At 41.2% G+C, this 26,121-nt stretch overlaps 1 protein-coding gene across 2 annotated transcripts in view; it reads left to right on the top strand.

Moving 5' to 3' along the window:
* The window catches only part of LOC132833425 (NEDD4 family-interacting protein 1-like), a 152,621-nt gene that overhangs the window by 100,464 nt on the left and 26,036 nt on the right, over window positions 1-26,121 (top strand). The window contains exon 5 of one of the 2 annotated variants that reach the window (XM_060851674.1): window positions 7,849-7,933. In XM_060851674.1, coding sequence (XP_060707657.1) covers window positions 7,849-7,933 — 85 coding nt within the window. Of the gene's footprint in view, window positions 1-7,848; window positions 7,955-26,121 lie in introns of both variants that reach the window. The other variant, XM_060851675.1, reaches the window with a different exon arrangement.

Below are 26,121 nucleotides of genomic sequence, written 5' to 3'. Positions count from 1 at the left end.
GTGTGTGCACAGCTGCCTTATAGTCCAGGTGTGAGCCTGGTATTGCATAGCATCAGAAATTAACATGTCCAGCCTTCGATGACTGCTGACCTGGATTGTAATCCACCTGGTGTTCTTCCTGCACTAAACTGTAAGGCAAGTACTGTGAGTGTAATTTCTGGATGAGCAGTCTAAACACAAAAAAGGCAAGACAAGACTATGGGTGATCTAGATAGGCACAAAGAGAGCAAGTAAGCAGCTCTGAGATACAGCCTGTTCCAACTCATGAGCTGGGGGCCTGTCCCTCTTGTAAAGTGGGGGTCAAGATTAGAGTGGCACTTTAAAAGCACGGTAGGTCAGGCAGCATCCGAGGAGCAGGAAAATCAATGTTTTGGGCAAAAGTCCTTCATCAGGAACACTGATTTTCCTGCTGCCTGACCTGCTGTGCTTTTCCAGCACCACTCTAATCTTGACTCTGATCTCCAGAATCTGTAGTACTCACTTTATCCTCTTGTAAAGTCTCCTTGCGGCAGCATTTCAATGCTAGATGCCCATGTTCCAAAGTGCAGCACTAAAGTGCACCTCAGGTGGATCAGAGGTGTACCAGGATGATGCAGAGAGACTAACACATGTTAAATGCTGGCATCTGTGGACATACACAGTCTCTGTCCATGGAATGTGCCCTGGGATACTGGTGACTGGTGTCTAAGAAAACACTTTAGAAACTCAACTTTGTCTCTATCCTTTACACTACTCCTATTTTAGTCATTGTCAAGACAACTAAGGTTGCCCATTGTTACTAGTCAATCGTTCTTTTAGCTTCAACACTAAAGAGTTGAATTCTACAGCTGGGGTGAAAATGATGACCATTGACATCAATATAACATTTCACAAAGTGTGACATTAAGGGGTCCTTGCTGGCAAAATTAAGTGAAGTGGAATCAGAAGAAAGTCTTCCCTAGCACAAAGGAAGATGGTTATGGTTGTTAGAAATTAATAATCTCATTAGAAGATAAGCTCTTAACATGTGTCTTGAAACAAAAACTGAAAATGCTGGAAATAGTGTGTCTGGCAGCAACTGTGGCAGGAGTGAGAGAGTTAACATTTCACACTGACAATCTTAAGAAGTGGAGAAAGATTGAAATGTAATAAGCTTTAAGCAAATGCAAGGATGAGAAGTGGGAAACAGAAGGAAGGTAACATCTCTGATAAAGTGGAAAGCAGGAACGTGAGAAAAGGAGGTGTGATGCCTTGTGAGATGCTTGGTTCACTGTGTTGTTCACGATTCTGCCATTGACATCTCATTGAGATATCTCTTTAGTTTTACTAATTCTATTATCACTCTATTTGGGCCATGCATCATCGATACCTTTATCATTTAATCCCTCCTGCCTTCCATTTTGACTTTTTCAAACCAACCCTCACTTTCAGTTACTTAACACCCATAACAGGTAAGACATTTTCCAGTTCTGATTAGAGATCATTATGTTGAAACAGTAATTCTATTCTCTAACCACATGCTTGTTAATATTTTCTGTTTTGTTACTGAAGTTACCCTGGTATAAGTGGCAGAACTGTTCAGATATCAAAATATAAGACCATAAGACCATAAGACATAGTAGTGGAAGTAAGGCCATTTGGTCCATCGAGTCCACTCCGCCATTCAATCATGGCTGATGGGCATTTCAACTCCGCTTACCCGCATTCTCCCCGTAGCCCTTAATTCCTCGTGACATCAAGAATCTATCAATCTCTGCCTTGAAGACATTTAGCGTCCCGGCCTCCACTGCACTCTGCGGCAATGAATTCCACAGGCCCACCACTCTCTGGCTGAAGAAATGTCTCCGCATTTCTGTTCTGAATTTACCCCCTCTAATTCTAAGGCTGTGTCCACAGGTCCTAGTCTCCTCGCCTAATGGAAACAATTTTCATAAAGACACAACTTGTCTTTATGTTGTGTTTATTTGTGTTGTTGAATAAGCTTTTTTTTGGTACTATGCACCTTGGTCAAATATATTAAAACTACATTCTCTCCTGTAGTGCTGGGATTAAATGGTTCTGTGCTATATTTTATCTTTTCTAATCTCAGATCTACTGGTAGATGTTTGGACTATTGGGCAATTTGTCTGATTTTTGTCTCTGAATCCAAAGTTCAAATTAATCTTAATGTTCATTGCTTTTTAGGGGAAATAAAACAGTTGCACAGCATTGTATCAATGGTCCTTCTATAACCGGTTCTGGGTAAGGATTACTGGTTTTGACCCAATATTCTAGGAACTGCATGTGTATAAGTACATGATTTGCACTGGTCATTAGCATCATTAGTTAAACACGAATTGAATGTGCATGCACCTTGTTATATTGAACAAAACAGATTAAATGAAAGCGGAGACTGAAGGTCAAGTAGCTCTGATGCTGTGTATGTGTTGACAAATTCATGCTCTAAAGTCAATTAATGTCACGGCAGTTCTAAATTTTTTTTTTACTGATTACAGTAGGTTCTCTGTTTAACCACGGCTAAACTAGCTACTCTAAGGCTTATACCTACTTTGGCCTTGCAGCATTGAAGTATTTCAAGTCACACTCGGCCTCGTATTTTGACACAGCAGGTTGCATTCTGCACTATACTCTTCAGAAAAATTCAGTGAATTCGAATCCTTGACAATAAATGCTGGCCACTCTGCATCTTAAAATATCAGTCTTGCTAATGCACCACGTCTGTAACCTTGGGCCAGCTCATGATCATGGTTCACTGTGTCATCATATTATTCACTGTTGCTGGGGATTCTGAATATTTTTCAAATTATTAAGTTGTTGTACTTGTTAAGAAAACAAGAATGTTGGCTGCAATCTGAGCAAAACTGGGAACAATTTATTAGGAAAAAATTGCACTGTGACTTTTTTTTAAAAACCGTGGTTTCCTCTAGCACAAATTGTTTTCATTTAATGAAGGTGATTGTCAGTATTATTGTGGGTGACTACTTACCAACTTGTGGTTGTGTTCTCAAATAGTCATTTGTGGTTTCCTCCTTTTCGCGCTGGTTTTGATTTGGAGTTTCCTAGATGACACATCTTGTGGTGTCTTTTGGAGAGCAATCAACTGCTGTCGGTTGGCTGACTCATGTGTTCAATCGATGTGCTGCTTATTACAGACCAAAAAATACTGGATTTGATTGAAAACACAAACTGAACCAGGGTTGGTTTATGGGGAGGTTCGTCCTGCTTTTCAGCTGACATCACGCATTCCTTTTTCAACTTGGCTATATCCGCATGAGTTCGTGCAAGTACTTGGTCATTTTAACCCTATCCACACACTGGACACCAGACAGGTGAGCTTTCCAAATTGCCCAGATCACTTACCTGCTCTGCAATCTCAAGGAGCTGACTAGTCACTGTTAACACTCACTTCTCTTCAAAAAAAAATAAGGACATTTGATGTTAATTGAGATTAAAATTGTAAAAAATAAATGTGAAATACACTGCTGACTTGCTGGCATCTATTTTACTATCGATAAAGGTAAGAGGTGCCCTACTGTGGGCAGCACAGTGGCACAGTGGTTAGCACTGCTGCCTCACAGCGCCAGAGACCCGGGTTCAATTTCCGACTCAGGCGACTGACTGTGTGGTGTTAGCACGTTCTCCCCGCGTCTGCGTGGGTTTCCTCCGGGTGCTCCGGTTTCCTCCCACAATCTAAAGATGTGCAGGTTAGGTGAATTGGCCATGCTAAATTGCCCGTAGTGTTAGGTGAAGGAGTAAATGTAAGGGAATGGGTGGGTTGCGCTTCGGAGGGTCAGTGTGGACGTGTTGGGCTGAAGGGTCTGTTTCCACACTGTAAGTAATCTAATCTAATCTTGCAGTATCAGAGCAGGACTTTGTAGCGAGATACATAATGTGGCAATGAAGTATGGCCATGCCCAGTGAAGGATGATGGCAGCAGTGGTCATTGGCCAAGTGGCGGTCAGAGTCGAAGCCTTACCAAATGGAGACCAGCAGCAGTGGTTGGAGGTGAAGGTGGCTGGCAAACACAGGCAGGTCTCAGCCCAGTGTGGGAGAGCATGGCCAGCGCAGGGGAGAGTGAGCCCTGTTGTGGGAAGTCCAGCTTGGAGCATCTGCAGGCCCATAGCTTAACAAAGGTCTGTCATGTTTGACTTCTTAAACTTTATTTCTTTATTTTTCCACTTCTATACGAAGAAAACTGTAGTGCTGAATTTTTTTCATTTATATCTTTATTTTTCTATTTCTGTAACTAAGATTTTGTGCCAAGATATTTTGTATTGAAGATGGTGCCGAGTGTGGTGACATTGTGCACTTTTCACTATTCTCCTGTATCCCATACTTGAGTACACATGACAATAAAACCGAAATCTAGACTGAATGCCACCTGTATTGGTGGGAGGCTCTATCATCTTGTCGGCAGCCTCAGGTAGTGGGAGGGTGGGGCGATTCGGGTTCTGGATTTCACAAAGCCAAGCCAATTTCTGCTCCATAAAGAGCCACGTTCTCGGTTTGAACAAGATTAAAGACATTTGCATGAAGATTCATTCTGCTTTGCACATTGTCAATTGTATCTTTAGCTCAGCTTTACTCCTCCTGTTAGGAATTTAACTCTTTCAGTATCAGTGATTGCTAAATTCACTTTATTCTTAACATTCACTCGACTTTGCAATGTTCTGATCATCAGAACTTCTCAACCATAATGGGTTTTCCTCTAAGTTGTAATTTTTATTTGCGTAATTTTCCTGAAGGAATATTGGAATAAGCAAAACATAGAAGACACATGTGGCAACGTCAACATCCGAATCTCTCTTTAATTTTCTTTTGATTTTAATCTTTTGTCTTATAAATATCTGACCAACTCATACTTCAAATTACTAATGGTACCATCTGTCATTGTCTTGTGTACATCAAAAAGTGAATATAGGTTTAAGACTAAATTGTTATTTTTTTCAGATCCAAGGAAGTGTAGTTTTGAAATTAGCTACTTTTGTGAGACAGGCATGTTTCTCCCTGAAAAAAAGAGTTTTAAACTGCTTTTCTGATATGGACTACATTAAGGACATTTTAAAGCTACTTTTAGTATATTCTGTTTAGAGAAAGCATACTAAACAATTAAACAACAGTCCTTCTGTCTTGAAAAAGTTCTTCCTTTCCCATTGGCATCTCCAATGCCAGGCTTATAATTCTGCTTTTGATTGATGCACATGAATCCTGTTCCGTTATCTTCAGGAAAGGTGTTTTGACAAGCTAATGCACTATGCAACACAATTGAAAGGACTTTTATTATAGAGTCATAGAAATGTACAGCATGGAAAAAGACACTTCAGTCCAACTCGTCCATGCCGACCAGATATCCCAGCTTAATCTAGTCCCATTTGCCAGCACTTGGCCCACATCCCTCTAAACCCTTCCCATTCATATACCCATCCAGATGCCTCTTAAATGTTGCAATTGTACCAGCCTCCATCACTTCCTCTGGCAGCTCATTTCATACATGCACCACTCTCTGCATGAAAAAGTTGCCCCTTAGGTCTCTTTTATATCTTTCCCCTCTCACCTTAAACCTATGCCCTCTACTTCTGGATTCCCCAATCCCAGGGAAAATACTTTGTCTATTTATCCTATCCAAGCTCCTCATGATTTTATAAACCTCTATGAAGTCACCCCTCAGCCTCTGACGCTCCAGGGAAAACAGCCCCAGCCTAATCAACCTCTCCCTACTGCTCAAGCCCTCCAACTCTGGCAACATCCTTCTAAATCTTTTCTGAACCCTTTCAAGTTTCATAATATCCTTCTGATAGGAAGGAGACCGGAATTGCACGTAATATTGCAAAAGTGGCCTAACCAATGTCCTGTACAACCACAACATAACCTCCCAACCTCTATATTCAATGAGCAATAAAGGTTCCGGGTAATTGTGTAATACCTACCTCTACATTAGACATATTTGCTGTGTACCTTTTATGAAGATTCATTTCACTCCCTCATTATAAAGATTAAAATAGTGTAATTTTAAACACTAGGGATTATTTTGATGAAAGGATTTAAACCTATTTTCCTAATCAACCTGTCACTGTGCTAATAAGTCTCACCTGTTTAAAATTCTGGTTTAATTTACTTATAATGTGATTGGTAATTATCAAATTTTAAACTGGTCTGGATCAGCTTTTATAGACACATTACAAGTTTACTATTCAAGCAATGAACAGCCACAAAATGCAAAATTCACAGGATAATATCCAGTTCCACACACTGTACTGACCATTCACATTCCACAGCTTAATTGCCAGCTCTTCAGGCAGCACTAAACATACTCAGTTTAATAACCAGACTGGAGGCTGCTGCAGAGAAGCGAGCCCAGGACTGGAAGCTGAGGCGGGTAGGCAAGTCCCAAACTGTAGGTCAGTGTGGGAAGCATGTCCTGGCGGCAAGTCCCGGACTGGACGCTGTCACTTGGAGGTGAGTCCAAGACGGGAGGAAGGTTTGAGAGAAAGTGAGTCCCAGACTGGAGGTCAGCACAGGGAGGTGACTCCCAGACTGGAGACCATCACATGGAGGTGAGTCCCAGACTGGAGGCCATCACGTGGAGGTGACTCCCAGACTGGAGACCATCGCATGGAGGTGAGTCTCAGACTGGAGGAAGTCACAGAGAGGCGAGGCCCAGACTAGAGGCCAGCATGGGGAAGTGAGGCCATTGTGGACTGGAGGCTGGCGTGGGCGAAAGTGTCTCTGACTGGAGGCCAACCCATGGAGGTGAGACCCAGACTAAAGGCCAGCATGGGGAGGTGAGACCATTGTGGATTGGAGGTGAAACCTTGAGTTTTGAAGTCTGGCATATCTGGAGACTTATCGTCTGGAGGCTTGGTGCTGGAATGGACTGGGGTGAAAAGATTGTAAACCAAGTACTTTTTGTTTTCCTTTTTACTGTCATGCTGCACTTTTATTTATTATTCTTACAATTTTATACCAAACAGTTAAGAATCTGTACCTAGGTATCTTATATCTAAGATGGCACTGTAAGCAGCGACATTGCAAACTTTTCACTGCACTCATTCGAGTACACGTGACAATGAAGCTAATTCAATTCAATTCAATGTTTATGGAACAGTACATGTGGTCTCCACTCACTCACTTCACCAAAAGTGTGACATGCTCAGGGATGTTTCAGCAAGGGCAGATGGCACACAGTTTCTCAGATGGGAGGTCCTGGAAGAGGAGATCTAAAGGATGAAGGATGTTCTGTACCCAAACTGAGGACAGCCCCTCTCTCCTGAAGCAGCGAGTGCTGCCCAGCATAGCCACAAATCCTCCCTTCAGCATTCCCTTTCTCCTGGTGACTCTGCAAAGACATTGAAAATGTTGGAGGAGCACAGCACCTTCTCTTTAAAGGTGAAGTGTTCAGAAAAATACTCAAATAAATGTCAATAGATTGTTGCTTAAGTTTTGACAAGGCTTCCCAGATATGTGTTAAATCTCCAACAGCAAATAAAACGTGATTGTCATGTACCTTCAAATAGCATTCAAAATTATCTGCAACATATAGATCCCTAATCAGCTGATCACTTTTAGGAGGGGGAAATTAGATAAAGCATCAGTCAACAAAAAGCTGTGCAAGCTCATTACAGAGTGCTGGGAGGCAATGTAGGTGACCACCTGCTGTTAAATGCTCCAGCATGAACCTCCATTCCTGTTTAAAAAATGTCTTAACTTACGTATGGGTAAAGCTACTGTTTCAACTTGAGAGCATCACCTTGGCCGCATGGTAACCAGCAGAAAATAAAAAAAATGCTTCACACACTGTTGATGTGCTTGTTGTGATTTTTGAAGAGTGAGTCATGCGTGTAACTTTACCCTTCCTCTTCTGTCTTACAGGGTTTGTGCTTTTCACAAGAGGTTTTGTCAACTATGCAAAGGTTCGGAAGATGACTGCCAAGATCGCCAGTTTGAAAAAGTCCAGGTTCCTTTTCATTTACTGATGGTAACAAATCATATCTGTTCAATGTCCAGTTACACTGGACCGTTCATTTCTATATCATGAATAATTTTGATATTGTCTGCCATCTTAATTTTTATAAATAAACAAACATAAACACTGGATTGAGAAAGGTAGGAGTCTGAAGGGTTTATGGAGGAAATAATTAGCAGATGGAATATTGTTCTCAATCTTTGACCTTGGGCATGATTGAAGTTTGTCACTTAAAGCTGTAATCTTTCAACTACTGACTGTGGTTTGATTTTATTTTAATGGAGTCAGGTTAACTCAAGAGACTTCTAAAAATTGCAGCCGGATCCCAGATGGGGAACTCAAGTCTCCATTCCAGCAGATCTTATTATTATTGGTGTGGAGACGAGGCTGTAGCATCATGGAAAACCGGAGCATTTTATTACATTGCTGTCCTTGCTGATGAGGTGTAGTTAAACACAGTTCAATAATGACTGCAGATGATTGAATATGTAGGAAGTGCAAAACACAACAGGGATGGTGAATCTGTACCCTTCACAAGATGCTCTGCTGCAATCCACCAAGGCTATTTCAATAGCACCTTCTAAATTCATGCCCACCAGCATTTAGTAATACCAGGAAACAGATGGTTGGGAAACTGAGTACTTGCAAGTTCCCCTGCAAGTCACATACCATCTTGACTTGGAACTATGTCACTATTCCTTTCCTGTCACTGGGTCAAAATCCAAGAACTCACTTGCTAACAGCAGTAGTAAGTGTGCCGACTCTGTAAAGACTGCAGTAAACTAACTCAACACCACCAAGTTAAGGACAATTAGGGATGGGCAATAAATGCTGGCCCAGCCAACAATGATTATATTCCATGAGCAACTTGAACTTAAACAAAATAATAAATCGAAAGTGGTAAGGTTTGCCGCATGATTTACACATCTGTCACTTTTGGAGGTGGAGCAATCTATAAGGGCACAGAGGCAGCCTTTCTTTCCAGAGGATTGGCAGGAGGAGTCTCGTTGGTGCTCACTCACCCGTTTGCTGCTGGGAGGGGTTAGATGGTGACATTGGGAACTCTCCTCAAGGTACTGATAGCTCATGGCCATTCCCAACAGCATCTCAGAGTAACTCCTGTACACAGTAGCTGATCAACTGAATGCTGGTTTCCTTCTTTATAATGCTCCAATGATGGTAGGTTAAGCACTCAATGACTGCCACTGTGCACTTGACTTCCTTAACATACTATGTTGTTGACACAGCATGCAACCAGTGCTTTTTTGGGAGTTCCAACATTTTCATACAGAGCTGAACTGAAGTTGTTTACTGCATGGCTGAGAGAGCTCCTGCAGTATGAAGCTGTCAACTGTTACCTATAAAATACTTAACATTAATTTGTAAAATATATTTGCAGTTATTAATATTACAGTAAGCAGAAGTGGATGCTTGTGTAAAACTCAAATTCCATGCATTTATTTTGTTCTAAATTTAATAGTCATTTAAATTTTTTTGTAGTGAGTACATTTTTAGCAAACATTGCAGTTTAGAACTCTAGGATAATATTGATTTTAATTCAGTGAAATGTGGAAGAGATGGAAGAATCAATACACTAAAACTCAATCAAAACTAAAATTGCCTTTGGCCTTATGTGTGCATATAATCTAGGCCACAAAAATGTCCTCTCATACAATGCCAATCCTCTTCAAATATTCAATTGATTTCGTGGCAGAGATGTTAGAATTTGTGATACGACTAAAAATTCTTTTCATTCATAAAATTAAAAGTAACCAAAAGAAAATCTATTAATTCATTATTGGACTTGGATATATGCTCACACTCTTTGGAAGGCTAGTTGATGAGGTGAATTGTCACAGTGGCCTTTCATTTCCAGACTTAGGGTTTGAATCCAATTTGTATTATTTATGACAATACTGTATAAAACGAGTTTGTGCCGTCTTAAACTGTCTCCGAATCACCCAGGCCAAAACCTCATCACTAAATTGTACTCAACTTACTCTCACTTCAAGATAGTGAGTTCTTTCGAGATCTATATTTAGTCAGAGTGGTTTCAACATACTTGACATCAAAGTCTATAGAAATTAATGCTCAGGATCTTCCTGACACAACTCCAGTGAGGATGGTATTAACTTTTTTTCCCACAATTCAAATTAATTCTAACAATTAATTGGATGCCTGCATACAGTATTGGTCATCTTATTTAAAGAACAATTTAAGTGCATTGGAAACAGGTCAGATAAAGTTCACCAGACAAGTACCTGGAATGGGTGGGTTATCCGATGAGGAAAGGTTAGACAGGGTAAGCTTATAACCATAGAGTAAAAGCTGACACGATTGAAACTTGGTTGATTCTGAGGGATCACGACAGGGTAGATGGGCAGAGGATGTTTCCCCTTGTTGGCGACGTAAGGATGAGGGGTCACTATTTCCAGATAAGGGCTCACTTATTTCAAACTGAAAGTAGGTGAAGTCTTTTTCACACAGGTTTGTGAGTCTTCAAAACTCACTTCTTCATAAAGGGTGGAAACAGAGTTTGAATTTTTTGTAAGGCAGATAGATTCTTTGTAAGCAACAGGGTAAATTATTGGCCATAGGCAGGAACTTGAGACTGCAAGTCATGATCTTACTAAATGGCAGGCCAGGTGTGAGAGGATGAGTGATGTGCTTCTGCTCCTCCTCCTTCCGTTCACAAAATTGCCACAAAGTATAAAAACTGGAGATAATGGATCAGCTGTCGATTGTGCATCTTTCCTCATTTTCATTTGAATTGACTGTAAATTGAAAGAGATCTCTATTGGGTGGCCAAGCAATATTCACTACTGATCAAAGTAACAGTAGAAAGGCTGCAAGTAAAATCCAACCTGCATTGGGTATTCCTCAATGATACTGGAAATCAGTTGTGCTTTCTGGAAGATGCCAGATCTGAGCCTGGCAACGTCTCTTATAAGAATAATAATTTGTACAGGGTGTGGTCAGTTTTGTAGTTGTTTTTTCCTTAATTTGACAGTTCTCATAAACTAAGCCCCGCATAAAGTCAGATCATAGAAAACCATGAAGACAAGGCCATTTGGCCCTTTCAGTATGCTCTGTCATTCAATCTAATCACTGATCGTCCAACTCGATTCCGGTTCCTGCTTTCAGCCTGGAGGTGAGTTGGCAGAGAACAAAGAATCTTAAACGCCTCAGAATTGATAGGCATGAGGTCATTCTTAGGTTTTTAGACTGAGCTTATGGCCTGGATCTTTGAACTTTGGGATCGGCATTAAACCATGAGCGTCCTCCATGTCATTTATGCCAACAGCCAGAGGGAGCTACATTTGAGCTTCCTCATGGAAATAAATAAAATGTTTGTAATTCATCACTGTACAAAATGACAGTAAAAACTGTACAAGTTGCTGACACCACCACTATGCGCACCACAATCCCTACCCAAATTACTCATCCACATAACTGACTAAATTCCCTAAAAGATCCTTAGCCAAAGTAGAACAATATAAAGGCAGATAGCTAACATGTGGCTTTATTGGTGACTTCCACCAATCAACATAATAGCACCTCTGACAAACATCATCAGTCACAACTTGCAACATAAATTCCACCTGGATCCCAGCAGTGCTCAATGGGCACCTTGACACGGCAGTATAATGGACCTCTCCAAATTCTCCTTTAAGAGAAACAAGGCAAGATCCCTAATTCTGTCATTCATCAACTGCATACCCAGAAACATTTTTGCCTCCTGCAGGAAACCAGTATTGATTCTGAAACACAACCCCCTCACCCAATTTAATTGATATCAAAGAGAAAAGAGGAAGTTCTTCATTGACACACTTGGAGATGGAGTTATTGGAGGCCAATTATCCCTGTCTCAGAATATTGCTTCCTCAAGATAGAATGCAAAGCTAAATATAATGGCCTTCTTTTATGAGAAACTACCAGATTTTCAAAAAGCCAATGTATATCTAGATTGCCTTGTACAATACAAAAAGAACAATAATAGTGGAGTTGTTCACTTATCATGGAGATCAAATGTTAAACTGTTAGGTTCCCAGAGAACAAGACAAGAGACAAGATGGCGGAAAGCTTTGGGCACAGTCAATCCAAACTCACCTCTTCTTTTTGTCCCAAGCATAATACACTTACTAGCTATCATGTATCATATCTTGTGTCCTAAAATACTATTTTCTGAAATAAATGTATTCAATTTGCATTTAATGATTTGTTATCAACTGCACCGACTCAATCACTATGCACTTACCATCTCACATTGATAATAATTCTGCAACTGACTCCCTAGTCGAGCATCATCTGGTTCTGCAAAACAAAAAAAAGCAAAAAAGGCAAATTGTGGTCGACAATGTGTAATCCCTTTAAAATCCTAAAACAGCAACCATGACACCTTTCACCCTTCCCTTTTTCAATGAGAACATATGAACACTGTTCACAATCCAATCTCTCCATTCTGGTTTCTCTTTCCTGGGTTCTTTCAACAGTTGAAACTTTCTATTTGCGTTGTGGTAATCAGAGCTATTTGCAACGCTTGTTAGAGTAAGGATTTATAAATTGTCAAGATTACCTTTTTAAGCCTTTTAATACACTCTAAAAATGGATAAATGTTTTAAAACCCCGGCACATATTGTTGGGATAGTTTCAATTTAACACCAATCAGGAAACAGAGGATTTTGTTTTATTTCTCTGTGCACAATTATTTCTATTGAAATTATAACCTCTTCTTCAATTTCTGTCCCTGCATAAAATCCAGCTCCTCTGTACTGAATTGAACTTGTCAACTGTCGATCCAAATCCCAAATATTTTCAAATCTTCCTCTAACTTGTTCTGTTAGAGCCCATCACTATCTATAGATTTGTATCATTTGCAAATTTTGTCACTGTGTCTGTTAAGCAAGAGACAATCTAAATCAGACCTCCTGTGGAATAGGACTGCCAACAATGTCCCATGTTGATATCAATCTGGCAACTTATACCCTCTGCATTCTACCAGTCAATCATTTACATTTAAATATTACATTGTTAACATTTGCACTGATTTTATATTTTCAGTGCAATCTTTCCAGAGGATCTGTATTAAGTACCTAATGGAAATCAAGTTTCCTACATCCATTTCATTATTCCTATTATGCTCCTTCATCAAATTCTTCAAAGAAAACTATGTCCCTTCCATGGTTGGCACGGTGGCTCAGTGGTTACCACTGCTGCTGCACAGTGCCAGGGAACTGGGTTCGATTCCAGTCTCGTGCAACTGTCTATGTGGAGTTTGCACTTTGTCCACTTGTTTGCGTGGGTTTCCTCCCACAACCCGAAGGTGTGCAGGTTAGGTGAATGGGCCATGCTAAATTGCCCATAGTGTTCAGGGATGTGTAGATTTGGTGTATTAGTCAGGGGTAAATGTAGAGTAATGGGAGAGTGGGTTACTCTTTGGAGAGTTGGTATGGACTTGTTGGGTCAAATGCCTTGTATCCACACTGTAGGGATTCTATGAACCCAAATCTTTTAGAATTTTATTTCTATCCCAATCTTTCATGATCATATTTTTAGTAAGGGTTTCCATTACTTTACCCAAAATGTATTCTAATCTCGTTGGTGCCTTGTTCCTAGGTAACATTTTTTCTTCCTTGAAAGAAATAAAAATAGATGTAATATCTGCCTTCTTTTAGCTGCCAGACACCTTCCTAATATTTGGTGATCTTTAGGAGGATTAGGCCAGACTTCCTATAATTTTCTCTATAATTTCCTCTAAAGATTTTAGATGTGTCTTGACCAGACCCTGAGGTTTATTTACTTGCACAGCTACATATTTACATTTTTGATTTGCAGGCATGTTAGAATTACAAAGGATGCATATTCATAGAGTGAAATGGACTAAAATGCAAACAATGTCCTATTCATGCAATGTGAAAATTCACAGAGAGATAGCATGAACGTAAAGTAAGTTTATTAGGCAGAGGTGGGTGAGTGGGTAGATGTTTCCAGGATGTAGTTTGATCAGGATCCAGTCAAGTTGGACTGAGAGAGGGAGTGGGGCTGAGGTTGAGGCCTAAAGGAGTTCAGGATTGGGAGTGGGTGCAGGGAGTTTGGTTGGGCAGGGGCTATAGGATGGGGAGGTGGTCAGGTCAGGGCAAGCCAGAGTCTCTCATTTAGGAGCTGAGAGACTCTGCATTATAAATGATTTCACAATACGTTGATCTGCATCATATCAGACTTCCACTGGCTTGTGCCGTACGTGAACACAGTCAGTCTCATTATCGGAGACATTTAAAAAGAGCTGAACGCTGTGCTTTCAGCAAACAAACAACTCCCCTTCTAACATTTATTGACAAATAAAATAACAGTAAACAGTGTTTTTATTGGTGCAACAAGCTTAACAAGTAATGTGCATGATCTGGAAGAAGCTTTAGGCATTTATTGGACAATGTTAGCATCACAGAAACATGGCAAAATGATTCCTGTTGCATAGATATAAGTTGTTCAGAAAAGTCACCATTGAGAGAAAAGGAGGTGATTGGTGTTGGGTATGAATTTGAGATTCAATCAAGAGAAACCTGACAAAACAGGTAAACCAGAATTACTTTTGGGTGAGTTAATGATTAATAACATAATAAATGATTGCTGGTGGTATGCTAAAGACTACTTAGCCAGAGTGAAAGTCTTCATGACAAAAAAGAGATACAAATTATGACTGATGAGGGATTAATCGTTGCAAATTTAGGAACTTTGATGGTGTATTGGTGGTGTACCTCTGGGCCAGGAAGCTTGATGAAGGGCTTTTGCCTGAAACGCCAATTTTTCCTGCTCCTCAGATGCTGCCTGACCTGCTGTGCTTTTCCAGCACCACTCTAAACCTGGCTCTAATCTCCAAGATCTGCAGTACCCACCTCCACCAGTTCAGTCCGACCTAGTTCCAGGTGTGTGGCATAATATGCCTTAACAGGTTGATTAGAAATATCCAGTCATTGAAAATTTCAGCTCAGCAAAAGTTGACTGATACATTAATACCTCAACTTATATAATGGTGAAAGTATTTTGAGAGTTAACAGAAGATTAGAAGCTGTTTCATGACTCAGTTTGTAAAAGAGCCAAAAAAGGAGAGAAAACATTCTGGATTTGATTATGAGTATGATGCATAATCAGTTCTCCAGCAAAAAGGCTTTAAACTCCAGTAGTTGTAACGTGATCATGTTTGACATTACAGTAACCAGGGAGGAAAATAAAACCCAAACAATATTCCCAGTCTTTGGGATGGCCAACCTTTAAATGATTGTTGGTGTGGACATGGAAGACTCAAATGTGAATGATGAGAATGGAGGAACTATGGAATTCTTTCAAAGAGGTGACTCTGAATACAATGGATGAATGTGTATTGATGTAAAGCCAAATATGTCAAGCTTCAAGGCAGTCCTGTGTGATTAATCACAATTACCCAAATGTTCACAAGAAAGAAGCAAATGACTTAAGGCTGTGAAGGAAAATAGCACTGGTAAGATGGATCCAAAGGGAACAATCCTCCTAACATCCAATTCTCACCTGCTGTTATGAAGTTCCCCTGGTATACATCATGTGATCTCTGAAGTCAACAAGACAAAGGCGCATTCACTGAATACCTCACCACCTCCATTGGTTCAGGGACACAGTTTCAGAGATCACTTTACACTTGCGATATCTTCACACAAAAGACAAAACCTGCTAGATCAGAACTATTGTGGTAGGTTTGGAGTTGGAGGGGTTAATGTTGGAGGGGACCCCTGCAGACAGCTGCTTCACACTAAGACCACATGCCCACATTCCTTGGGCCACCATTGAGGAGGTCAGGATCAATAATTCCCCTGGGATGGATGATTGATGATTGTTGAAGATAATCCTGCCGTAGTATGTCCAGGCTCCTATGCAGCGAGTGGCAAGGACCAGATCTCTCAACATATTCAACAAAGCAGAATTGATTGATGTGCATTTTGTTTGAGGCCTTGACCAGATGTGACATTACCCTCTGGAAGGGCATAAACTGCAGTTCAATTGGAAATGATATCAGTGGTGAAACAAATCTTTACTGAGTAAAAACAATGACTGCAGATGCTGGAAACCAGATTCTGGATTAGTGGTGCTGGAAGAGCACAGCAGTTCAGGCAGCATCCGAGGAGCAGTAAAACTGACATTTCTGGCAAAAGCTCTTCATCAGGAATACAGGCAGAGAGCCTGAAGGGTAGAGAGATAAGTGAGAGAAGAGTGGGGGTGGGGAGAAAGTAGCATGGAGTACAATGGGTGAGTGGGGGAGGGGATAAAGGTAATAGGTCAGGGGTGGGGGGAGAGGGTGGAGTGGATAGGTGGAAAAGAAGATCAGCAGGTAGGACCAGTCATGGGGACAGTGCTGAGCTGGAAGTTTGGAGCTGGGGTGAGGTGGGGGAAGGGGAAATGAGGAAACTGTTGAAGTCCACGTTGATGCCCTGAGGTTGAAGTGTTCCGAGGCGGAAGATGAGGCGTTCTTCCTCCAGGCGTCTGGTGGTGAGGGAGCGGCGGTGAAGGAGGCCCAGGACCTCCATGTCCTCGGTAGAGTGGGAGGGGGAGTTGAAATGTTGGGCCACAGGGCGGTGTGGTTGATTGGTGCGGGTATCTCGGAGATGTTCCCTAAAGCGCTCTGCTAGGAGGCATCCAGTCTCCCCATGTAGAGGAGACCGCATTGGGAGCAACTGATACAATAAATGATATTGGTGGATGTGCAGGTAAAACTTTGATGGATGTGGAAGGCTCCTTTAGGGCCTTGGATGGAGGTGAGGGAGGAAGTGTGGGTGCAGGTTCTGCAATTCCTGCGGTAGCAGGGGAAGGTGCCAGGATGGGATGGGAGGTCTTTACTGAGACTTTACTTTTTCTCATCAATCTCATAGATCTGCTGCATATTAAAAAAAAAGTAGCAGAGATCAATCCAGCAATTATTCTCCTGTTACTGCAAAGAAACCGCTTGAAGAAATCAGAAACTACTGCATCTGTAACATCAACAGCAGATAGCATTAGTTGCCGCACAGCCATAGAGTCATAGAGATGTACAGCATGGAAACAGATCCTTCAGTCCAACTCATCCACACTGACCAGATATCCCAACCCAATCTAGTCCCATTTTCCAGCATTTTCCCCATATCCCTCTAAACCCTTCCTATTCATATAACCATCCAGATGCCTTTTAAATGTTGTTATTGTACCAGCCTCCACCACTTTCAGTTCACTCCATGCATACACTATGTTTTGCATGAAAAAGTTGCCCCTTAGGCCTCTAAATTTTTCCCCTCTCACCTTAAACCTATGCCCTCTAGTTCTAGAATCCCCAAACACAGGGAGAAGACCTTGTCTATTCGCTCTATCCAAGCCCCTCATGGTTTCATAACCTTTGATAAAATCACCCCTCAGCCTCTGACACTCCAGGGAAAATAGCCCCAACCTTATTCAGCCTCTCCTTATATCTCAAACCCTCCAATCTTTGCAGCATCCTTGTAACTTTTCTCTGTACACTTTCAATTTTTACAACATGCTTCCTACAGCAGGGAGACCAGAATTACACACAGTAATTCAACAGTGGCTTAACCAATGTCCTGTACAGCAGCAACATGACCTCCCAACTCCTTTACTCAATGCTCTGACCAATAATGGCAAGCATACCAACTGTCTCTTCAGTATCCTATTTATCTGAGACTCCACTTTCCAGGAACTATAAACCGGCACTCTAAGGTCTCTTTGTTCAGCAGCACTCTCAGAAACTTACCATTAGGTGTAGAAGTCCTGCCCTGATTGCCTTTCCAAAATGCAGCACCTCACATTTATCTAAATTAATCATCAACCCATTGGCCTGTCTGATCAAGGTCCTGTTGTACTCTGAGGTAACTTTCTTCGCTGTCCACTGCACCTCCAATTTTGGTGTCATCTACAAACTTACTACCAGTACTTGCTATGTTCACATCCAAGTCATTTATATAAAAATGTCAAAAAGTAATGGAACCAGCACTGATCCTTGTGCCACACCACTGGTCACAGGCCTCCAGTCTGAAAAGCAATCCTGCACCACCATTCTCTGTCTTCTACCTTCAAGCCAGTTTTGTATCCAAATAGCTAGTTCTCCCTGTATTCCATATAATTTAACCTTGCTAATCAGTCTACCATGAGGATCCTTATCAAATGCCTTACTGAAGCCCATATAGATCACATCCACTCCTCTGCCATCATCAATTCACTTTGTTACTTCAAAAAAACCCAATCAAGTTATTGAGACATGATTTCTCATGCATAAAGCCATGTTGACTCTCCCTAATCAGCCTTTGCCTTTCCAAATACATTCCCTCAGTATTCCCTCCAACAATTCACTCACCACTGATGTCAGGTTCGCTGGTCTATAGTTTCCTACCTTTTCCTTACCACCTTACTTAAATAGTGGCACCATGTTAGCCAACCTCCAGTCTTCTGACACCTTAGCTGAAGCTGTCAATGATACAAATGTCTCAGCAAGGGACCCAGCAATCACTTCCCCAGATTCCCATATCATTCTACGGTACACCTGATCGGGTCCTGGGGATTAATCTACCTTTGAGATGTCCAGCACCTCCTCCTCTATAATATAGACATTTTTCAGAATGTCACTATTTATTTCCCCACATTCTCTATCATTACCAGAAAGAGGAGCAGCAGATTAAAATCCACGATAGAGGAGGAGAGCTCTGGTCTGGAATAGGATCTAGAGGCTTCAGTGCACCTATCTGAAAATGAGTGAGACCTGGTAAAGATGAAGACTGATGGTATACTGAACCATTGTTGCATACTTACACCCACTGCTGGATAACAACTTGTGGTCACAAGAACTGAATGACAATCCTGTCCTGATACCCCTAAATGTTCCAGCTAACATTTCAGGGAACTACTAGGAATTTATGTGCCACCTCTCAGTCCTCAACTCATAAGTGTAATTGGATGTCGCTGGTGCTCTCTTTGTAAGAGCTCACCAATAATCTAATTCTAACTTGACATGGCCAGTCAGTGGGGAAGCATGCATATTTCTAATCTTGATCCAGGGTTTTGCTCCATCAGCCGCTTACCTATTTCATTCTATGAGAATATAATTGTTGAATGGCTTACAGAGACACACATCCAATGATTACACTACAGGCATTAGTTCCCAGTGTAACTGCAATGTGGATGTTATTTCTTCTGAGGCACTTTACCAATTCATTGACTGTATGAGAACTGAACATGTCCCACACCAATAAACTGCATTATTTATGAACGACACGGGATCCGTCATTCCATAAATTATGGGTCTATAACTTCACTCCACCTTCATCCATCCAATCATTATCATCGACATGAACAAAAACTCTTTTGTGTACTTGGAAGTCAGTATGGTGTTACATTTGAAAACTCTCATAGACTTATTTTGTTCGTCAAGTGTTGTGGGCTATTACCACTGAGAATCTTGACTTTTCCTGTCCTATTATTTTCAACCTATTCCACTCTACAGCTGAGCAGATCAAAATTCATGGGCATTTCATCAATGTTGCTGATGCAATTTACAGGAGCTTTTAGGATATGGGCCACATTAATCATGGGTGAATTTAATTTACCAGGTTGGCAAAGGTAGCCTGAAACACATACATTGAATATATTCAGGACAATTACTTAAAGCAGTATGCCCTAGTCATGAGCATTGAGGAGGATTAATCAATAACCTGATAGTGAAGGAACATTGAGTCAACAGCGATCATAACATCATAGAATTTCATGCTTTTTTTAATGGAATAAGAGTAATGCTTGAAACTTGAATGTAAGTAATAATAAAGGATTGAAGGCAGAGCTAACTAAAGTGAAACTAAGGTACTGCAGATGCTGGAGATCAGAGTCAAGATTAGAGTGGTGCTGGAAAAGCACAGCAGGTCAGGCAGCATCCGAGGGGCAGGAAAATCGCTGTTTCAGGCAAAAGCCCTTCATCAGGAAACTAAAGTGAAACTAAGTTAACCATAAATAATACAGATGGAATTGCAGAACTTTAATAAGCTATTTAATATCTCAAAGCAAAGATTTATCCCAGTAAAAAGTAAAGGTTCCTACAGATGAATGTATCAGCTATGGGCAATCAAGGAAATTCTGAGTAGTATCAAAACACTACAACACTCTTAAATTTGCAAATAGTTGTAGATCAGAAGATTGGACAGATGTTAGGAACCAAAAACCAATAGCTAAAAAACAGAAGTGAAGATGGCAGAAAACAATCTAACAGTATTTTTTAAAAAATAATAAGAGTTTCCATAAATATATGAATAGGAAAAGGGTAACTAACCATAGTGTTAGTCCTCTGGAGGGTAAATCTGGGATAACAAGGAATTAACAGAGGCATTGAACAGGTATGTGGTGTCAGCCTTCCTTCACTGCAGAAGATGTCAAAATCTTTCCAAAACAATATGAAAATCAACAGGAGACAGGACCTTTTAACAATCACCATCACTAGGAAGAAGGTGGTTGAAAATCTAATGGCCCAGATTTTCTGATCGCAAGATAGTTGTTGCTGAAATGTAGGCTGAAGCTGTGAACCAAGACCATGCTAGTTTACTGCAAAGGAATTGCAAGGCATGGAAAGCTCCCAATGGACATTTATCTAGTGTCTGGAAACCTCCAAGGAACTCTCCAATTTTTAAATTGAAATTACAGACTTCAGAGAGATCTGACTTCCTTAAGTTAATAGTTAACCACAAAATGTTAGAACAATTAAAAGGTACTCTAACTGCTTGTCAACTATTAAAGTGACACCTTTCCCTGACCCACCACTGCCCACTTCCTCACCCACAGATCTGACACACCCTGATCCAAAATTCAACTCTTCTCCTGACCACATACATCCCACTCCACATAGACACCCACTCCTTGTTTCTTCTGACCCAAATCCAACACTCCAGGTGAACTAGACCAATCCATGGACACCCAACCCTCACTCACCAAACCTCTAAGGACAACTAACCACCACAAACACAACCATGCCCTCCCCCGATACTCTCCTAAAACTGACTTTCAACTCCCCATCATTGCTCACAGATTCAGCTACTCCCCAACCAATGCCTCCACGAACTGACCTGACTTAACCTGACTTTGCCTCTACATCCACCCTGCCCATCTCCCCCTCATTGGTTGGAATCCAGCTCAAAGTCTTCTCCACTTACATGCCACTCCACTCACCTACCACCATAGTCCATTACCTATGTGTCACCCTACCAATATGGCACTCTAGCCTCCTCCCAACACCCACCTGGCACCTATACCCCTCACATAACATCCACCCTCTCCCCACTCATCTGATACTCAGCCCTTTCACTCATTTGCCATCTTACTTTGTACACATATCTATTCATGGTGGCCTTCCACATGGCTTTGAGTCAGAGGTAATGCTTAGGCTGTGATAGTGGGAGATTGAGTGACTGTAGTGCATTTAACATGATAAGGAGAAGATTAGATTCTATCTTCTTTGAGATAGTTACTGTTTGTTACTTGCACAGTGCAAATGTTGTCCACCTCTTGCTGAGTATGGACACAGATTACTTAAGTATTTGAGGAGTCATGAATGGTGCTAAACATTGGGCAAACATCAGCAAGCATCCCCAGTTCTGAACTAATGATGGAAGGAAGGTAATTGATGAAGCAGCTGAAGATGGTCGGTTCTAGGACACTGCCCTGAGAAACTCCTGCAGAGATCTGCTAAGACCAAAATGATTGACTTCCAACAACAACCAACTTCCTTTGTGCCAGCTATGACCCCAACCAATCAGGGGATTCCCATTGACTTAAACTTTGCTAGGGCTCCTGATGCCACACTCGATCACATGTGGCCTCAATGTCACAGGCAATCACTCTCACCGCACCGCTGGAGTTCAGCTGTTCCATTCATGTTTGGACCAAACAGGAACAAGTCTCAGAGTTGATTAGCCATGGTTGAATTCAAACTGTGTGTCTGTCAGCATATTATTGCCGAACAAGTGCACTGCTAATAACACCTTCCACACATTGCTGTTGATTGAGTATGGACTGAAAGGACGTTTGGGGTAGGTTTGTCCTACTTTTTGAATACAGGATATACCTGGGCAATTTTCCTGACCCTAACCCTATTGCTGGGTAGTTGGCAATGTTGTAACTGCACTGGAATAGCTTGGCTAGGTTCACGGCCAATTCTGAAGCACAATTATTCAGTATCGCTGCTGGAAAGTTGGCAGAGACAATCACTTAGAAGTGACATCCAGATGTGAGAAAGTGAGACTGAGTGGGAATAAACATTTTCATGCTGCCACACCTCTTTCCCTGGTGAAGATGGTCTCTTGTTTGCCAAAGAAAATAATACAATTATTTCATTCTCAAAGTGATTGGAGAAGGTCTCTCCTTACCCCTCCTCCTCCCCACCACCGAACTCCTCACCAAAGTTGATGAGAAAATATAGAACGAACCTAATTTAATGTGAAGCTTTTTTGCCTATTTCCTATTTCAGTTGAAATGGAATAATCTAGATGAGAGGCAAGGCTGATCAAAGTTTCAGTTTGCTGCCTGTTTATGCTGTAGCACATCAGTATTGGTGATGGGGAAGAGGGTTTGGGGAAAATGTCTGTCATATAATCACAGTCAACGTCTGAAATGGTGCAAACAGAACTTTGGATAGCGGTCAGAAAGCTCTGTTAAATTTTAGCCTAATGGATGGTTGGTCCAAGTGTAATTGCAGAAATAACCAATAACAAGTCTACCATTTATATACACAAGATTTGTGTGCAAGTCTGCACGTATGCATAAACCCTGAGTGTTTTTACTACATTTATAAACTGAACTGCGAGCAGGTACAAGGTACATGTTTTACTGGGTAAGCACTTCCCCGCCAAGTTTCTGGCAATTAGTGCTTTATGCAGGTTGCTCAGAATAACTTAATACTTTTGTTTCTTAGCCTAAGGCAGATCTGCTCTTCAGACTGAACTCTTGTCAGTTTTGACATGTCCTAGACATTTATACATTGGATTCAATTAGCATTCTGAATGGAAAATTCGGCTGTGGCAACTGGTGTTTGATTGTGAAATGTAGTACTAGTCCCTCTCTCTGTTCAGTTTTGTTTATAAAATTACATGATCAAGCTGAAATAATAAAAATGGCTCCACCCATAGAGGTTAGTAACTGAAAAGGCCAAAGATGACATTTATCACATGCTTTCAGCATAATTTTTCTGATGTGCAGTGTAGCTCCCTGGCTCATGCAAAAACAAAGAAAGTTTAAATATTCAGAATGTCTTTTTTGTATCAATGCATTCAGTGGCAAAACTAATGCCACCAGCCATTCATTATTTTGTCATAGAGACAGGCAGCATGGAAACAGACCCTTTGGTTCAACTCGTCAGCCAGATATTTTACATTAATTTAGTCCCATTTGCTAGCACTTGGCTCATTTACTTCCTATTCAAACACCCATCCAAATACCTTTTAAATGTTGTAATTGTACCAGCCTCCACCACTTCCTCTGGCAGTTCTTTCCATCCACGTTCCACCCTCGGCGTGAAAGCATTGTCCTTAGGTCCATTTTAAATCTTTCCCCTCTCAGACCAGACCTATCCCCTCTAGTTTTGGACTCCCCCACCCCAGGGATAACATCTTGTCTATTTGACCTATCCATGCCCCTCAAGATTTTATAAACCTCTATAAGGTCACTCCTCAGCCTCTGACGCTCCAGGGAAAACAGCCCCAGCCTGTTCAACCTCTCCCTGTACCACAAACATTCCGATTCTGGCAACATCCTTGTAAATCTCTTTGTCACCTTTTCAAGTTTAACAACATCTTTCTTATAGCAGGGAGACCAGAATTGAATGCAATATTCCAAAAGTGGCCTAACTAATATTCTGCACAGCCGCCTGACCTACCAACTCTTAGGGGTAAAAACAATGACTGCAGATGCTGGAAACCAGATTCTGGATTAGTGGTGCTGGAAGAGCACAGCAGTTCAGGCAGCATCCAAAGTGCAGCGAAATCGACGTTTCAGGCAAAAGCCCTATAATCGCTTCTAATCACTCATAGGCGCTCTGTGAACTTTTGGATTAGAAATTGCAGTTATCTGAAATTCAGTTACCACGATGCCCTTTCCAGGGATTTTGGGACTTGTGTGAACAAGGAAAATAATTGAGTATCTCCTTAACCAATTGGATTGAATTTTTTTTAATGCATCCTATAACCTGAACTAGAGTTGCAAGTTAGAATAGTTAATTCAATACATAACACATTTACAGGAAGCAAAATGAGCATGAAGGAAAGAAAGATGCTTTCAGCAAGAGAAAGAAACAGAGTAAAATACAAAACCAAACTTTTTATTTTTGTAAAATGTCTCCAACAAGCATTAAAATACGAAGGAACATTACTCCTCACCTAAATTTTCAGTACCACCGAATGTATTTTCTTTAGTTACCATGTACCATGCCACTAAAATCAGGAATGAGCTTGAAGGGACAATTGCTGAGATTTGTGAGATGTTTAATGTCGTGGGCGGCATGGAGGCTCAGTGGTTAGCACTGCTGCCTCACAGCGCCAGAGACCTGGGTTTAATTCCCGATTCAGGCGACTGACTGTGTGGAGTTTGCACGTTCTTCCTGTGTCTGTGTGGGTTTCCTCCAGGTGCTCCGGTTTCCTCCCACAGTCCAAAGATGTGCGGGTCAGGTGAATTGGCCATGCTAAATTGCCCGTAGTGTTAAGCAAAGGGGTAAATGTAGGGGTATGGGTGGGTTGCGCTTCGGCGGGTCAGTGTGGACTTGTTGGGTCGAAGGGCCTGTTTCCACACTGTAAGTAATCTAATCTAAAACTCCTCCCTATCAGCTCCAAGCATGTTGCACTCAACTTGTCTGTGTTCATTTGCGCATATCCTGTTACATCCAGAGAACTGCTTACAATGGCTTCTCATAAAGTCATACAGCTCGGAAACAGACCCTTTGGTCCAACCAGTCCATGCTGAACATAATCCCACACTAAACTCGTCCCATCTGCCTCTGCTTGGCCCATATCCCTCCAAACATTTCTTATTCATTCCAAATATCATTTAAACATTGCAACCACCATTTCATCTGGAAGTTCACACATGAATCATTCTCTGTTTAAAACAATTGCTCCGCATGTCTTTTGTAAGTCCTTCCCCTCTCACCTTCAAAATATGACCCCTAGTCTTGAAATCCTCCACCCTAGGGAAAAGAGACCTGCCATGCATCTTATCCATATCCATCATTATTTAATAAACCTCTATATAGTTACCTCTCAATCTCCTACATTCCAGTGAAACATGTCCCAGCCTATCCAACCTCCTTTCATAACTCAAACACTTCATTCCTAACAACATCCTGGTAAATCTTTTCTGAACCAGTTTAATAATTTAATAAGTTGCTTCTCATTTCTGCACCAGTACCCTTGATGTCCCCAAAGGGTGTACTCTTTGTTTCCTCCTTTTACTCATCATGATGCTTGTCCTTGCAGACATCATCAGAAATCATGTCATCAGTTTTCAGAGGTATACTACTGATAACCAACTCTAATTCTCCTCCATCTATCTTACCACACACCATTTCCCCCATTGTCGGACAGCCTGCCAACCTCCAATATTAGATAAGCAGACATTTCCTCCACTTAAATATTGACAACAGAGAAGCCATTGACTTTCGACCACATTGTAAACTATATCCCCTCACCACACTCTTCATTCCTCATCATGGCAGGTGACAGAGGCTAAAATAAGCCTTTTGCAAACCTGGCTTCATATCATGGTGACGCTAAGATGATCCTCTCATACATCTGCACCACTACTAAAACTGTTATTTCCATATGATTTTGTCCACATTAGGAGTTAATCTGTTGCTGAACCATTCATCCACTCCTATGTTAGCTTGAACCTTCATCATGACAATATATAAACCACGAAGTGTAATAAAGACCATAAGAAATGGGGACACGAATAGGCCACTCGGCCTGTCGAGCCTGCCTCAGCATTCAAGAAGTACTTGACTGCTCTGACATTCCTCATATCTACTTTCCTGCCTTTTCCCTATGATTCTCCTATTGATCAAAAATCTATCTCTCTCAGCCTTAAATATGCAAAAGGACTCTGCCCCCAAAGCAAGGAATTCCAAGCACTTACAACCAGGGAGAAGAAAT

This window comes from Hemiscyllium ocellatum, chromosome 36 (genome assembly GCF_020745735.1).
Source record: "Hemiscyllium ocellatum isolate sHemOce1 chromosome 36, sHemOce1.pat.X.cur, whole genome shotgun sequence".
NCBI classification, from domain to species: domain Eukaryota; kingdom Metazoa; phylum Chordata; class Chondrichthyes; order Orectolobiformes; family Hemiscylliidae; genus Hemiscyllium; species Hemiscyllium ocellatum.
Note: the sequence above shows the minus strand (reverse complement) of the source record. Positions and strands in the feature narration are given on the sequence as shown.